Source organism: Perca flavescens, chromosome 3 (genome assembly GCF_004354835.1).
Source record: "Perca flavescens isolate YP-PL-M2 chromosome 3, PFLA_1.0, whole genome shotgun sequence".
NCBI lineage: Eukaryota > Metazoa > Chordata > Actinopteri > Perciformes > Percidae > Perca > Perca flavescens.
The window spans coordinates 14196415-14211357 of record NC_041333.1 but is presented as its reverse complement, the minus strand read 5'-3'; the positions used below and the strand labels follow the sequence as shown (position 1 = coordinate 14211357).

Here is a 14943-nt window from a genome sequence, read left to right as displayed (position 1 = left end):
AACAGCTAAATACATGTTGAAATATGTAGCGTTATAGTTTTAAAAATATCAATAAACAACAAAGCAATCCAGCTTCCCTGGCCGAAATAGACCGAAATAATAACATTAAAAGAAATAAATATAAACCGTGATAAGATCTGGTGAATAAATGTTGATTAAAACAGCGATTATTGGGCTAAAAATACCAATAATATCAAATCTGTATCCAGCTTCTCTGCTACAGCCGAGTGGCAGAAAGTTTCGTGCTGTGATTACGTAAGATGCTTCTCATTGAAATACATTAGTATAAAAAACGTGACCCCAAAACGTAAATCTTCACAATTACATAATGGTATCACGTTCTAATAGATTTCATTTTGTAATGCCATCACGAACTGACGTGAGACTGAGTTGGAATTTGGCCACGATGTTTGTAATCACCATGTTTGCATCACATACAACTTGCACATTCATTGACTATGTATGTTTTCTGTTTCTGTAAATGTGTAACTGGAGTGACGGGGGAAAGTTGGTATGTGGGCGCGATCAATGGTTCCTATTGTGTTAGTGTTATTTCGGCATTAGTGGTGGGGAAATGTATGTATTGACTAGTGCGCTGTAGCAAAGCGTTAAGTACTGGTGCTATAATGCGGCTGAGTGCAGACTGCGTTATTCCCACTGCTGATGCTATTATGTTTGAAATGATCCTGATGCCAATATTTGTAACATAACGAGGAGTTTAACAACTGCTGGAATGGAATGTGAACGCTGAGTCAAAGATTCGATGTCATCTTTGATTTATTCCAGTAACCGTAATATTGCATGGCTGCTTAATCTGTAACGCTTAATGATTTCGTGTTCACTCAACTGAAAAAGTGTGATCCTTGTGGCAAAAATCCTTTCAGCTTGTCTGCTTGGCCTATGTCTTCGTCTTGCTCGGATTACTGCTGCCATTTCACCAGGAGGCATATGCGAATAAACCCGCTTGTGGCTGGTTTACACCTGCTTTTAAGATGCGGAGAATTTTCACCGCAAAATAGAGGTGGGCTTTCACGGGCGGTTTTTGTACATACCGCGGAATACCTCATTAGGCGCACTTTATGCTTCTCCTCCCATCTCTTTATGGAAAACTCCCACTTTCCCCTTCACCCTTCCATGAATGCATATACATGACACGGAAAAGTGCAATTTGCCATTTTCAGTCCCTGCGACAGGCAGTCTGCGCCTTTACCTCAGTGCGGCCTGTACATACCTCGCCATGCTTTTACGCGCACATTGCGAAACTACGCCTCGAAGTGGGCTTCAATGGCCACATCTGAATTGCAATATTTTCCCAAAAATATATCACCTTAGGATGCCACTTTATATGTAATATAGAGCTTTAGGTTTCGTATTTATCCTCATTTAAACGTTTCTGCTGCTTTTTCTCGTTCTCGCTCTACTGTACTCTACACCTTTTATTATGAAACGTGAAACGCACACAGAACGCAGCCCAATATCTCACCGTTGCTTATTTTCTTTGCTCATTCCAGCAGAGATGCCAATGTAAACTGAATGAGGTGTGATTAGTCATGGCTGAAAGAAAGCACTTGACCCCATCTGTTGTATTAATGCCTGATGAAGTTAAGTGTGGTTAATGGGGATTCAGGACAAAATATGCATCAAAAGATTGACAGTCCAATATTAATCAGGCTTTCTTAGATCTAAGACTTCTTAATTCCTACTTTAGAAAAACATTAGTATGGAAGTAGGTATTAGAATTTTTCAATAAACGAGACCAACCAAAACTATAAACAAGCTTTATAAAAATATGTTTGTCCTACAGGAGCCTGACTGACCATTTTACAATACTATTTCCACAGTGGAAGTTTTTTTTTTTTTTTAAGATGGGGATGGAATGATTTTTATAAGGTCTTAAGTTATTGATGTGATTCAGGAGAGAGAGAGAAATATAGAAAAAAACGGAGTTTTTCATTCCTCTGGTTTTTATTTAGTGTTATGTTTCAAACCTGTGAAACGTGTTTCACTCTGAATGTGAAAGGCAAGAGGAAAAAGGAGGAATGATGTGCTGTTGTAGTGGTGGTGGAGGTTGTGTGTGTAGGAACTCAAAGTAAGTGTCTCTGGGCTGACACTATTACACATGCATACTTTGCAAATACACACATTCAAATTACTAAAACTAACATGATACAACATGATACACAAACCCTTCACTTCTCTATTCTAAGACTTTGTCACTATCCAGGAAATTTCACAATACATCTTGGTTCTCAAGAACGATGAGAAGCTTATCGGAATGAAAATGTCTAGGCCTGCACGATATGGGGAAAATCTGCCATCTGCGATAACATTGTTTAATATTGTGATATGCATATTAGCTATGCATATGTCACATACGCACTACCGGCAAGTAGCAAAGTTTCCGTATGTGCCGGTAGTACGTATTTCCTATGTATATTTTGAATATAACTAGGCTAAATGATATTTGTAGAGCAGCAACACTAATGTTTACAACAGCAAAGTCACTATGTAAACTCTTATCTCACTGGAAACAATCTAACATTTTTGGTATAGGTTCTTATCTTGTCTCTACCCGCAAACATACACAACATTGCTCAGCAGGGATTGGGAAGTGACAATAATGGGGTGATGTGACAAATGTCTCCTAAATGGATGTTGCTGTTACTGTTTATTGTATGCATCATAAACCATTAGGACACTTTTTGGTATTGCTTGTACTGTAATGGAATTGAAATTCAACACTTTGTATTTGAAGTCTATCTAAAGTATGACTGACTTATGGTGCTGATGCAAATCCAAGAAATCCAAATAGCAAGAGGTGGCTTCTGATCAGCATTGCATTCAAATTTTAGTCTTCTGTCAAAAAACACAAAACACCCTGATCACACTTTTATTTAAAAGATAATGAATATTTAAAGATGAAAAAAGAATAGATGTCAATGCATCTATCAATATATTTTTTTTTCTCACAAGCAGTTAACCTCCCAATAGAAAATAGAAGTAGCAGCCATTATTATTAGCTGAGTTAAGTTATATTTTATTAGATTTAAAAGTAATACAGTACAAGGCAGACAAATCACAAACATCCCAAAAATAGAAGTACAAGACAAAACAAAAGTAGAAGTCAAAACCTCCACCGCCAGTTTCATCTGACTACAAATAAATATGCTTTTTCATCAATGACAGATATGAACAACGACCTATCTGCAGATATATACTCATGCTTAAACAGCACATTAATATAAAAATAGGCTCTGGCCTTAAATTTAATTATTATATATCATGTCAACATAGTTTATAATATGAACAATCACACTTATGTGTTGTGTACATTATGATAAAACAGTATCACCAGTATTTGTAGGAGAAATCAAGTGACACACCCTCTAAACATGGATATATTAACTAAGAAATAGAAGAAATAAGTTCATATATTAAACCCTTGCCCCTATAACATACACATCAGGCTGCCAGAAATTCAGAAGAAGAAGAAGAAGAAACACCTCCTTCCCTCTCTACCCCCATAGAAGAGGAACGCCCCCTGCCTGCAGTTGTTCTGGAATCTATTCCAGAACAACTGCAAGTCTCTCAGAGGAGGGGCGGGACTGTTGATACAACGTGTATATATCGTCATTTCAGAGTGAAGGAACTACTCATCGCATAAACCACCACACACTAGATGAGTAACTTAGTATTTGATGTAATGCAGGAAGTGTGCATTTAGTTTCCATGCTTAGTTTGTTTCCTCAACAATATTAGTGAGTAAATCTCCTGAAATGGCCACCACACCATAACAGAGGAGTGTGATGCATCAGATGAGAATGCATCATCCCTTTTTTCACATATCATTTTGGAGGAGTTAGTTAGGTTATTTGTGACCCAACTCCTGGGTTAAAAAGGGATCAGGACCAACTAATTTCTGGGTTATTTCAACCCAGAAAATGGGGTTGTTCTTTTGACCCAGAAGTTGGGTTATATATTAACAACAATGTTGGGATTTTTTAACAAAGAATTTGGTCAGGTATTTAACCCAGAAGTTGGGTTATATTAACTACACTGATGGGTTTTTTCAACCCAACATTTGGGTCAAGTATTTAACCCAGAAGTTGGGTCAAAAAGAGTAACCCAAATTTCTGGGTTGAAATAAGGTAGTTGGTCCCTTTTTAACCCAGTAGTTGGGTAAAAAAGTTGCCCATTATGGCCTGTTATTTTTGACCCAGGAGTTTTTAGTGTGTGTGTGAAAATGTCAGCATTATTTAAGTAGTAATCAAGTAATAAAGTTACATTACTTGAATATTGTGATGTTTATATTGATCTGATGTAATATGTGTGGAAATGGTTACTGCGACAATTTATTTTTCTGTAAATTATTCTGACACCACATGAATGCAACACAAATGCCCCGTAATTCAGGTCCGCTCCAAAATTAAATGTGTTCTTCTTTGGATTCTTTGCTACACCCTTCCACCAAGTTTCATAAAATCGTGCCAGTAGTTTTTAAGTAATCCTACTGCCACACAAACAAACTAAACAAACAACAGACAAGCCGAACCAAAACCATAACCTCCATTGGTGGAGGTAATTAAAACACAGCAGAAATAAAGTAAAGCATAAAACCTTAACAAAATAAATGTAAATATAGAGCTGGTCCATGTGTTTGGCTGCACTATGTTGATGTGTGTCTCATAGGGATATGTGCAGAATGTTTTCAGTCTGGCCCTCTTTGCTGCTCTTTCATTCTGCCCAGCTTTCTGAGCTTGGCGAATAGGAGCTCTCTGAACTTGTCCCCCATGAAGAAGTAGAAGACAGGGTTGATGACACTGTGCAAGAAGGCCCACGGTCGGGTCAGGATGTACAGGCACTCTATGTACATCTTTGTACACAGCTGAATCCCTGCCCAGGCCTCATTAGATGCTATTCTGACATTTCTCAGCACATGGTATGGAGTGTAGAGAACCAGAAACATGACTGCAGCCATTACAACAACCCTCAAAGGCCGCTTGTATGATGTTGTCCTGTTCTGGACAGCCCTTTCCTGGACACGGAGCAGATGTGCAATTTGGTAGGAGAAACCACAAAGTCCAAGCAGAGGGAGAAGGTAACCAGTCAGGGTTAGTCCCAGGCTGTAGCCCAATGCATTGATGTCTCCTTCCAAGCTGGCAAAATCCTTGACGCGACTCCAGTTTCCGATCTGGAGGTCGTGGATCATCAGTGATATCATTGGAGCAACTTCCACGTTGACAGCTAGCCAGCTCAGCCCTGTTAAGATCAAGGCTGATCGTGGCCTCAGCAGGTAGTGGTTCCGTGTTGGATATCTTATGAGCAGGAAACGGTCCATGCTTAGCAAAACCATAAACAGGATGGAAGAGTAAAGATTAACATGCAAAACATAGCGGTTGGTAATGCAAGCATAGGGACTGGTTTCCGATTGGTCGTTTGCATAGAGGTACGCGAGACGTGGCAGAGTGCAGAGGAAAATTAGGTCGGAGACAGCCAGGCTGAAGAGGTAAATGTTGCAGCTCTGCCACTGCTGCAAACAAAATATGTAACCAAGTACAACCACAAAGTTGCCAGGAAAACCAATGCAGAACTCGATGCCATAAGACGGTGACAGGTAGTACCTCTTGAGCACTTCAGTGATGTTTGTACAAGGTGGCACCTGAAGAGAAGAAGGGATGGGAGAACAGAACAGAAGAGGACAAAATAGAGAAGGAAGGATAGAGGCATAGAGAGGAGGAAGGAAGGGAAGTAAGAGGGAAAAGAAACAAACATGAGTAATAATAGAAACAGTGTTCTATGACTTGGAATTGTGACAATTTTCATCAACAGATTCAATAGGAAGAAATGTTAGTTTCAGAGGCTAACACATTCAGCACAACATCAATATTGTATGTGTTAGTATAAGACTTACCATGCTGTAGTTGCTGGTAGCCTGGGTATAGAGTGCGGCCATGAGCAGGTGCAGCCACGACAGTATCTGTACACTGGAAACAGTAAACACTGTGCTCTGGTGGTTCTGGTGCCTCTTATATGACATGGCTGAGAAAACACACACTTTGAGTTTCATTTGCATATTACATATGAAAATATAATACAAACCAAAGAAAACATCCTAGCAGACTTGATAGGTTACCTATTAAGTTATTAATAAAAACTGCACACCCACGCTTTTGCCTGGTTATCTGGCACTCCAACTGAGACTTTTCAACCAAATTTAACCTGTGATCTAATGTTCCAACAGTTATTTCAAACTTTTGCATTTATTTTAGAAAAGATCATAGTTTCATGTATTCTCTAGAAGATATCTATATATAAGACACTATCTTTGTTTTTACTTCCCTGAGGACAGACTTTGATGTAAACCCTTTAATATTGCTTTACAGAATAGGTTTAGTTTACAGTTTACAGTATGTGCTATATGTGTACCAACAGCAATCAGCAGGTAAAATGTGAAATGGAATGGTGAATAAGAGAATTATCGATCCCTTTCCAATCTTTATTCCATAGTTGTACTCACAATCTTCCAAGAGCTGAACACGATTTCTTGGTCTCAAAAATGAGAGAAAAAAAAAACTGTACTGCAAAAGAAAGCACAAAAAGAATATGTGGTTGTTGCAGGCAAAACAGAAAAAAAGCCACAAGACTTTTCAAAAACATTTTCTGGTAGCATTATTTTTTCTTGAGGCTAGCTATCCAAGCAGCCATTTCAGGCTTCACTTCTCTTTTTCTTGCAGTATTTCTTTTCTTTCCTCTGCTTACTAGAATATTCCTTCTTCAGGGAAATGTATGAAATGCATTATGGCAGAGGATTCTTTGAATGCTGATAACATATTGTAGTTTACCTAAATACAGTTTAGAAAGTGCACCAGTACTTACTCTTGTCACACACAGGATTGTTTAAGCATGAGTAAAGCATGCACATACTGCTAATGCAAATATGCACTTTGAATAACATGATTTACTCTCGGGTCTGGTTTCACTTTTCATAAGGTAATGTAAGGTCAAATACTGAAAGATCTGAAACCAAAGCCAGTCAAGGCAGATTTATTTTCATCATTCATTTTTAGTCGCAGAATAAGAATAAGTGCTTTGTTTAGGAAACCATGAGTTTAACATAAAGAAACCTACCTAAAAACTTGTATAAAGAGACCGAGGGCCACCAGGAGGCATATCTTGAGGAAACACGCTTGTGGCTGGTTTACACCTGCTTTTAAGAGGCAGCGAATTTTCACCGCACAATAGAGGCACGCTTTCATGGGCGGTTTTTGTACATACCGTGGAATATATACGTAATTAGGCCCACTTTATGCTTCTCCTCCCATCTCTTTATGGAAAACTCCCACTTTCCCCTTCACCCTCCCATGAATGCATATAAATGACACGGATAAGCGCAATTTGCCATTTTCAATCCCCGAGACAGGCAGTCTGCGTTTTTACCTCAGTGCGGCCTGTTTGTACATACCTCGCCATGCTTTTATGCGCATGTTGCGAAACTAATCGCCTGAAGTGGGCGCAAAAGCGTTAGTGCATCTGGCCCCAAGTGCCCTGTAATGCTTTTGTTGCTTCAATGGCCACATCTGAATTGCAATATCTTCCCAAAAATATATCACCTTAGGATGTCACTTTATATGTAATATAGAGCTTTGGGTTTCGTATTTATCCTTATTTAAACTTTTCTGCTGCTTTTTCTCGTTCTCTCTCGGTCGCAATACAACTACTGTACTCTACACTTTTTATTATGAAACGTGAAACGTGCACAGAACGCAGCCCAATATTTCACCGTTGCTTATTTTCTTTGCTCATTCCAGCAGAGATGCCAATGTCAACTGAATGAGATGTGATTAGTCATGGAAAACCATAAACAAGCTTTATAAAAATATGTTTGTCCTAACAAGAGCCTGACTGACCATTTTACAATACTATTTCCACAGTGGAGGTTGTTTTTTTTTTTTTAAGATGGGGATGGAATGATTTTGTAATTGCAGCTCTTAAGTTATTGATGTGATTCAGGAGAGAGAGAAATATGGAAAAAAACGGAGTTTTTCATTCCTCTGGTTTTTATTTAGTGTTATGTTTCAAACCTGTGAAACGTGTTTCACTCTGAATGTGAAAGGCAAGAGGAAAAAGGAGGAATGATGTGCTGTTGTAGTGGTGGTGGAGGTTGTGTGTGTAGGAACTCAAAGTAAGTGTCTCTGGGCTGACACTATTACACATGCATACTTTGCAAATACACACGTTCACATTACTAAAACTAACATGATACAACATGATACACAAACCCTTCACTTCTCTATTCTAAGACTTTGTCACTATTCAGGAAATTTCACAATACATCTTGGTTCTCAAGAACGATGAGAAGCTTATCGGAATGAAAATGTCTAGGCCTGCACGATATGGGGAAAATCTGCCATCTGCGATAACATTGTTTAATATTGTGATATGCATATTAGCTATGCATATGTCACATACGCACTACCGGCAAGTAGCAAAGTTTCCGTATGTGCCGGTAGTACGTATTTCCTATGTATATTTTGAATATAACTAGGCTAAATGATATTTGTAGAGCAGCAACACTAATGTTTACAACAGCAAAGTCACTATGTAAACTCTTATCTCACTGGAAACAATCTAACATTTTTGGTATAGGTTCTTATCTTGTCTCTACCCGCAAACATACACAACATTGCTCAGCAGGGATTGGGAAGTGACAATAATGGGGTGATGTGACAAATGTCTCCTAAATGGATGTTGCTGTTACTGTTTATTGTATGCATCATAAACCATTAGGACACTTTTTGGTATTGCTTGTACTGTAATGGAATTGAAATTCAACACTTTGTATTTGAAGTCTATCTAAAGTATGACTGACTTATGGTGCTGATGCAAATCCAAGAAATCCAAATAGCAAGAGGTGGCTTCTGATCAGCATTGCATTCAAATTTTAGTCTTCTGTCAAAAAACACAAAACACCCTGATCACACTTTTATTTAAAAGATAATGAATATTTAAAGATGAAAAAAGAATAGATGTCAATGCATCTATCAATATATTTTTTATTTTCTCACAAGCAGTTAACCTCCCAATAGAAAATAGAAGTAGCAGCCATTATTATTAGCTGAGTTAAGTTATATTTTATTAGATTTAAAAGTAATACAGTACAAGGCAGACAAATCACAAACATCCCAAAAATAGAAGTACAAGACAAAACAAAAGTAGAAGTCAAAACCTCCACCGCCAGTTTCATCTGACTACAAATAAATATGCTTTTTCATCAATGACAGATATGAACAACGACCTATCTGCAGATATATACTCATGCTTAAACAGCACATTAATATAAAAATAGGCTCTGGCCTTAAATTTAATTATTATATATCATGTCAACATAGTTTATAATATGAACAATCACACTTATGTGTTGTGTACATTATGATAAAACAGTATCACCAGTATTTGTAGGAGAAATCAAGTGACACACCCTCTAAACATGGATATATTAACTAAGAAATAGAAGAAATAAGTTCATATATTAAACCCTTGCCCCTATAACATACACATCAGGCTGCCAGAAATTCAGAAGAAGAAGAAGAAGAAACACCTCCTTCCCTCTCTACCCCCATAGAAGAGGAACGCCCCCTGCCTGCAGTTGTTCTGGAATCTATTCCAGAACAACTGCAAGTCTCTCAGAGGAGGGGCGGGACTGTTGATACAACGTGTATATATCGTCATTTCAGAGTGAAGGAACTACTCATCGCATAAACCACCACACACTAGATGAGTAACTTAGTATTTGATGTAATGCAGGAAGTGTGCATTTAGTTTCCATGCTTAGTTTGTTTCCTCAACAATATTAGTGAGTAAATCTCCTGAAATGGCCACCACACCATAACAGAGGAGTGTGATGCATCAGATGAGAATGCATCATCCCTTTTTTCACATATCATTTTGGAGGAGTTAGTTAGGTTATTTGTGACCCAACTCCTGGGTTAAAAAGGGATCAGGACCAACTAATTTCTGGGTTATTTCAACCCAGAAAATGGGGTTGTTCTTTTGACCCAGAAGTTGGGTTATATATTAACAACAATGTTGGGATTTTTAACAAAGAATTTGGTCAGGTATTTAACCCAGAAGTTGGGTTATATTAACTACACTGATGGGTTTTTTCAACCCAACATTTGGGTCAAGTATTTAACCCAGAAGTTGGGTCAAAAAGAGAGTAACCCAAATTTCTGGGTTGAAATAAGGTAGTTGGTCCTTTTAACCCAGTAGTTGGGTAAAAAGTTGCCCATTATGGCCTGTTATTTTTGACCCAGGAGTTTTTAGTGTGTGTGTGAAAATGTCAGCATTATTTAAGTAGTAATCAAGTAATAAAGTTACATTACTTGAATATTGTGATGTTTATATTGATCTGATGTAATATGTGTGGAAATGGTTACTGCGACAATTTATTTTTCTGTAAATTATTCTGACACCACATGAATGCAACACAAATGCCCCGTAATTCAGGTCCGCTCCAAAATTAAATGTGTTCTTCTTTGGATTCTTTGCTACACCCTTCCACCAAGTTTCATAAAATCGTGCCAGTAGTTTTTAAGTAATCCTACTGCCACACAAACAAACTAAACAAACAACAGACAAGCCGAACCAAAACCATAACCTCCATTGGTGGAGGTAATTAAAACACAGCAGAAATAAAGTAAAGCATAAAACCTTAACAAAATAAATGTAAATATAGAGCTGGTCCATGTGTTTGGCTGCACTATGTTGATGTGTGTCTCATAGGGATATGTGCAGAATGTTTTCAGTCTGGCCCTCTTTGCTGCTCTTTCATTCTGCCCAGCTTTCTGAGCTTGGCGAATAGGAGCTCTCTGAACTTGTCCCCCATGAAGAAGTAGAAGACAGGGTTGATGACACTGTGCAAGAAGGCCCACGGTCGGGTCAGGATGTACAGGCACTCTATGTACATCTTTGTACACAGCTGAATCCCTGCCCAGGCCTCATTAGATGCTATTCTGACATTTCTCAGCACATGGTATGGAGTGTAGAGAACCAGAAACATGACTGCAGCCATTACAACAACCCTCAAAGGCCGCTTGTATGATGTTGTCCTGTTCTGGACAGCCCTTTCCTGGACACGGAGCAGATGTGCAATTTGGTAGGAGAAACCACAAAGTCCAAGCAGAGGGAGAAGGTAACCAGTCAGGGTTAGTCCCAGGCTGTAGCCCAATGCATTGATGTCTCCTTCCAAGCTGGCAAAATCCTTGACGCGACTCCAGTTTCCGATCTGGAGGTCGTGGATCATCAGTGATATCATTGGAGCAACTTCCACGTTGACAGCTAGCCAGCTCAGCCCTGTTAAGATCAAGGCTGATCGTGGCCTCAGCAGGTAGTGGTTCCGTGTTGGATATCTTATGAGCAGGAAACGGTCCATGCTTAGCAAAACCATAAACAGGATGGAAGAGTAAAGATTAACATGCAAAACATAGCGGTTGGTAATGCAAGCATAGGGACTGGTTTCCGATTGGTCGCTTGCATAGAGGTACGCGAGGCGTGGCAGAGTGCAGAGGAAAATTAGGTCGGAGACAGCCAGGCTGAAGAGGTAAATGTTGCAGCTCTGCCACTGCTGCAAACAAAATATGTAACCAAGTACAACCACAAAGTTGCCAGGAAAACCAATGCAGAACTCGATGCCATAAGACGGTGACAGGTAGTACCTCTTGAGCACTTCAGTGATGTTTGTACAAGGTGGCACCTGAAGAGAAGAAGGGATGGGAGAACAGAACAGAAGAGGACAAAATAGAGAAGGAAGGATAGAGGCATAGAGAGGAGGAAGGAAGGAAGGGAAGAGGGAAAAGAAACAAACATGAGTAATAATAGAAACAGTGTTCTATGACTTGGAATTGTGACAATTTTCATCAACAGATTCAATAGGAAGAAATGTTAGTTTCAGAGGCTAACACATTCAGCACAACATCAATATTGTATGTGTTAGTATAAGACTTACCATGCTGTAGTTGCTGGTAGCCTGGGTATAGAGTGCGGCCATGAGCAGGTGCAGCCACGACAGTATCTGTACACTGGAAACAGTAAACACTGTGCTCTGGTGGTTCTGGTGCCTCTTATATGACATGGCTGAGAAAACACACACTTTGAGTGTCATTTGCATATTACATATGAAAATATAATACAAACCAAAGAAAACATCCTAGCAGACTTGATAGGTTACCTATTAAGTTATTAATAAAAACTGCACACCCACGCTTTTGCCTGGTTATCTGGCACTCCAACTGAGACTTTTCAACCAAATTTAACCTGTGATCTAATGTTCCAACAGTTATTTCAAACTTTTGCATTTATTTTAGAAAAGATCATAGTTTCATGTATTCTCTAGAAGATATCTATATATAAGACACTATCTTTGTTTTTACTTCCCTGAGGACAGACTTTGATGTAAACCCTTTAATATTGCTTTACAGAATAGGTTTAGTTTACAGTTTACAGTATGTGCTATATGTGTACCAACAGCAATCAGCAGGTAAAATGTGAAATGGAATGGTGAATAAGAGAATTATCGATCCCTTTCCAATCTTTATTCCATAGTTGTACTCACAATCTTCCAAGAGCTGAACACGATTTCTTGGTCTCAAAAATGAGAGAAAAAAACTGTACTGCAAAAGAAAGCACAAAAAAGAATATGTGGTTGTTGCAGGCAAAACAGAAAAAAAAAAAAAGCCACAAGACTTTTCAAAAACATTTTCTGGTAGCATTATTTTTTCTTGAGGCTAGCTATCCAAGCAGCCATTTCAGGCTTCACTTCTCTTTTTCTTGCAGTATTTCTTTTCTTTCCTCTGCTTACTAGAATATTCCTTCTTCAGGGAAATGTATGAAATGCATTATGGCAGAGGATTCTTTGAATGCTGATAACATATTGTAGTTTACCTAAATACAGTTTAGAAAGTGCACCAGTACTTACTCTTGTCACACACAGGATTGTTTAAGCATGAGTAAAGCATGCACATACTGCTAATGCAAATATGCACTTTGAATAACATGATTTACTCTCGGGTCTGGTTTCACTTTTCATAAGGTAATGTAAGGTCAAATACTGAAAGATCTGAAACCAAAGCCAGTCAAGGCAGATTTATTTTCATCATTCATTTTTAGTCGCAGAATAAGAATAAGTGCTTTGTTTAGGAAACCATGAGTTTAACATAAAGAAACCTACCTAAAAACTTGTATAAAGAGACCGAGGGCCACCAGGAGGCATATGCGAGGAAACACGCTTGTGGCTGGTTTACACCTGCTTTTAAGAGGCAGCGAATTTTCACCGCACAATAGAGGCACGCTTTCATGGGCGGTTTTTGTACATACCGTGGAATATATACGTAATTAGGCCCACTTTATGCTTCTCCTCCCATCTCTTTATGGAAAACTCCCACTTTCCCCTTCACCCTCCCATGAATGCATATAAATGACACGGATAAGCGCAATTTGCCATTTTCAATCCCCGAGACAGGCAGTCTGCGTTTTTACCTCAGTGCGGCCTGTTTGTACATACCTCGCCATGCTTTTATGCGCATGTTGCGAAACTAATACGCCTGAAGTGGGCGCAAAAGCGTTAGTGCATCTGGCCCCAAGTGCCCTGTAATGCTTTTGTTGCTTCAATGGCCACATCTGAATTGCAATATCTTCCCAAAAATATATCACCTTAGGATGTCACTTTATATGTAATATAGAGCTTTGGGTTTCGTATTTATCCTTATTTAAACTTTTCTGCTGCTTTTTCTCGTTCTCTCTCGGTCGCAATACAACTACTGTACTCTACACTTTTTATTATGAAACGTGAAACGTGCACAGAACGCAGCCCAATATTTCACCGTTGCTTATTTTCTTTGCTCATTCCAGCAGAGATGCCAATGTCAACTGAATGAGATGTGATTAGTCATGGAAAACCATAAACAAGCTTTATAAAAATATGTTTGTCCTAACAAGAGCCTGACTGACCATTTTACAATACTATTTCCACAGTGGAGGTTGTTTTTTTTTTAAGATGGGGATGGAATGATTTTGTAATTGCAGCTCTTAAGTTATTGATGTGATTCAGGAGAGAGAGAAATATGGAAAAAAACGGAGTTTTTCATTCCTCTGGTTTTTATTTAGTGTTATGTTTCAAACCTGTGAAACGTGTTTCACTCTGAATGTGAAAGGCAAGAGGAAAAAGGAGGAATGATGTGCTGTTGTAGTGGTGGTGGAGGTTGTGTGTGTAGGAACTCAAAGTAAGTGTCTCTGGGCTGACACTATTACACATGCATACTTTGCAAATACACACGTTCACATTACTAAAACTAACATGATACAACATGATACACAAACCCTTCACTTCTCTATTCTAAGACTTTGTCACTATTCAGGAAATTTCACAATACATCTTGGTTCTCAAGAACGATGAGAAGCTTATCGGAATGAAAATGTCTAGGCCTGCACGATATGGGGAAAATCTGCCATCTGCGATAACATTGTTTAATATTGTGATATGCATATTAGCTATGCATATGTCACATATACGCTACCGCAAGTAGCGAAGTATCCGTATGTGCCGGTAGTACGTATTTCCTATGTATATTTTGAATATAACTAGGCTAAATGATATTTGTAGAGCAGCAACACTAATGTTTACAACAGCAAAGTCACTATGTAAACTCTTATCTCACTGGAAACAATCTAACATTTTTGGTATAGGTTCTTATCTTGTCTCTACCCGCAAACATACACAACATTGCTCAGCAGGGATTGGGAAGTGACAATAATGGGGTGATGTGACAAATGTCTCCTAAATGGATGTTGCTGTTACTGTTTATTGTATGCATCATAAACCATTAGGACACTTTTTGGTATTGCTTGTACTGTAATGGAATTGAAATTCAACACTTTGTATTTGAAGTC

The 14943-nt window shown here is 38.6% G+C and overlaps 2 protein-coding genes across 2 annotated transcripts; both read right to left on the bottom strand.

The window, feature by feature from the left end:
* Positions 1-4708: 4708 nt before the first annotated feature.
* Positions 4709-5989, bottom strand: LOC114552858 (succinate receptor 1-like). Its single transcript, XM_028573954.1, has 2 exons — positions 5912-5989; positions 4709-5659 (listed from the first exon to the last, which is right to left on the bottom strand). Exons 1-2 carry the CDS (start codon positions 5951-5953, stop codon positions 4709-4711), a joined length of 993 nt encoding a protein of 330 aa, XP_028429755.1. The 5' UTR covers positions 5954-5989.
* A 4812-nt stretch (positions 5990-10801) lies between these two features.
* LOC114552857 (succinate receptor 1-like) lies at positions 10802-12082 on the bottom strand. Its single transcript, XM_028573953.1, has 2 exons — positions 12005-12082; positions 10802-11752 (listed from the first exon to the last, which is right to left on the bottom strand). Exons 1-2 carry the CDS (start codon positions 12044-12046, stop codon positions 10802-10804), a joined length of 993 nt encoding a protein of 330 aa, XP_028429754.1. The 5' UTR covers positions 12047-12082.
* Positions 12083-14943: the final 2861 nt, after the last annotated feature.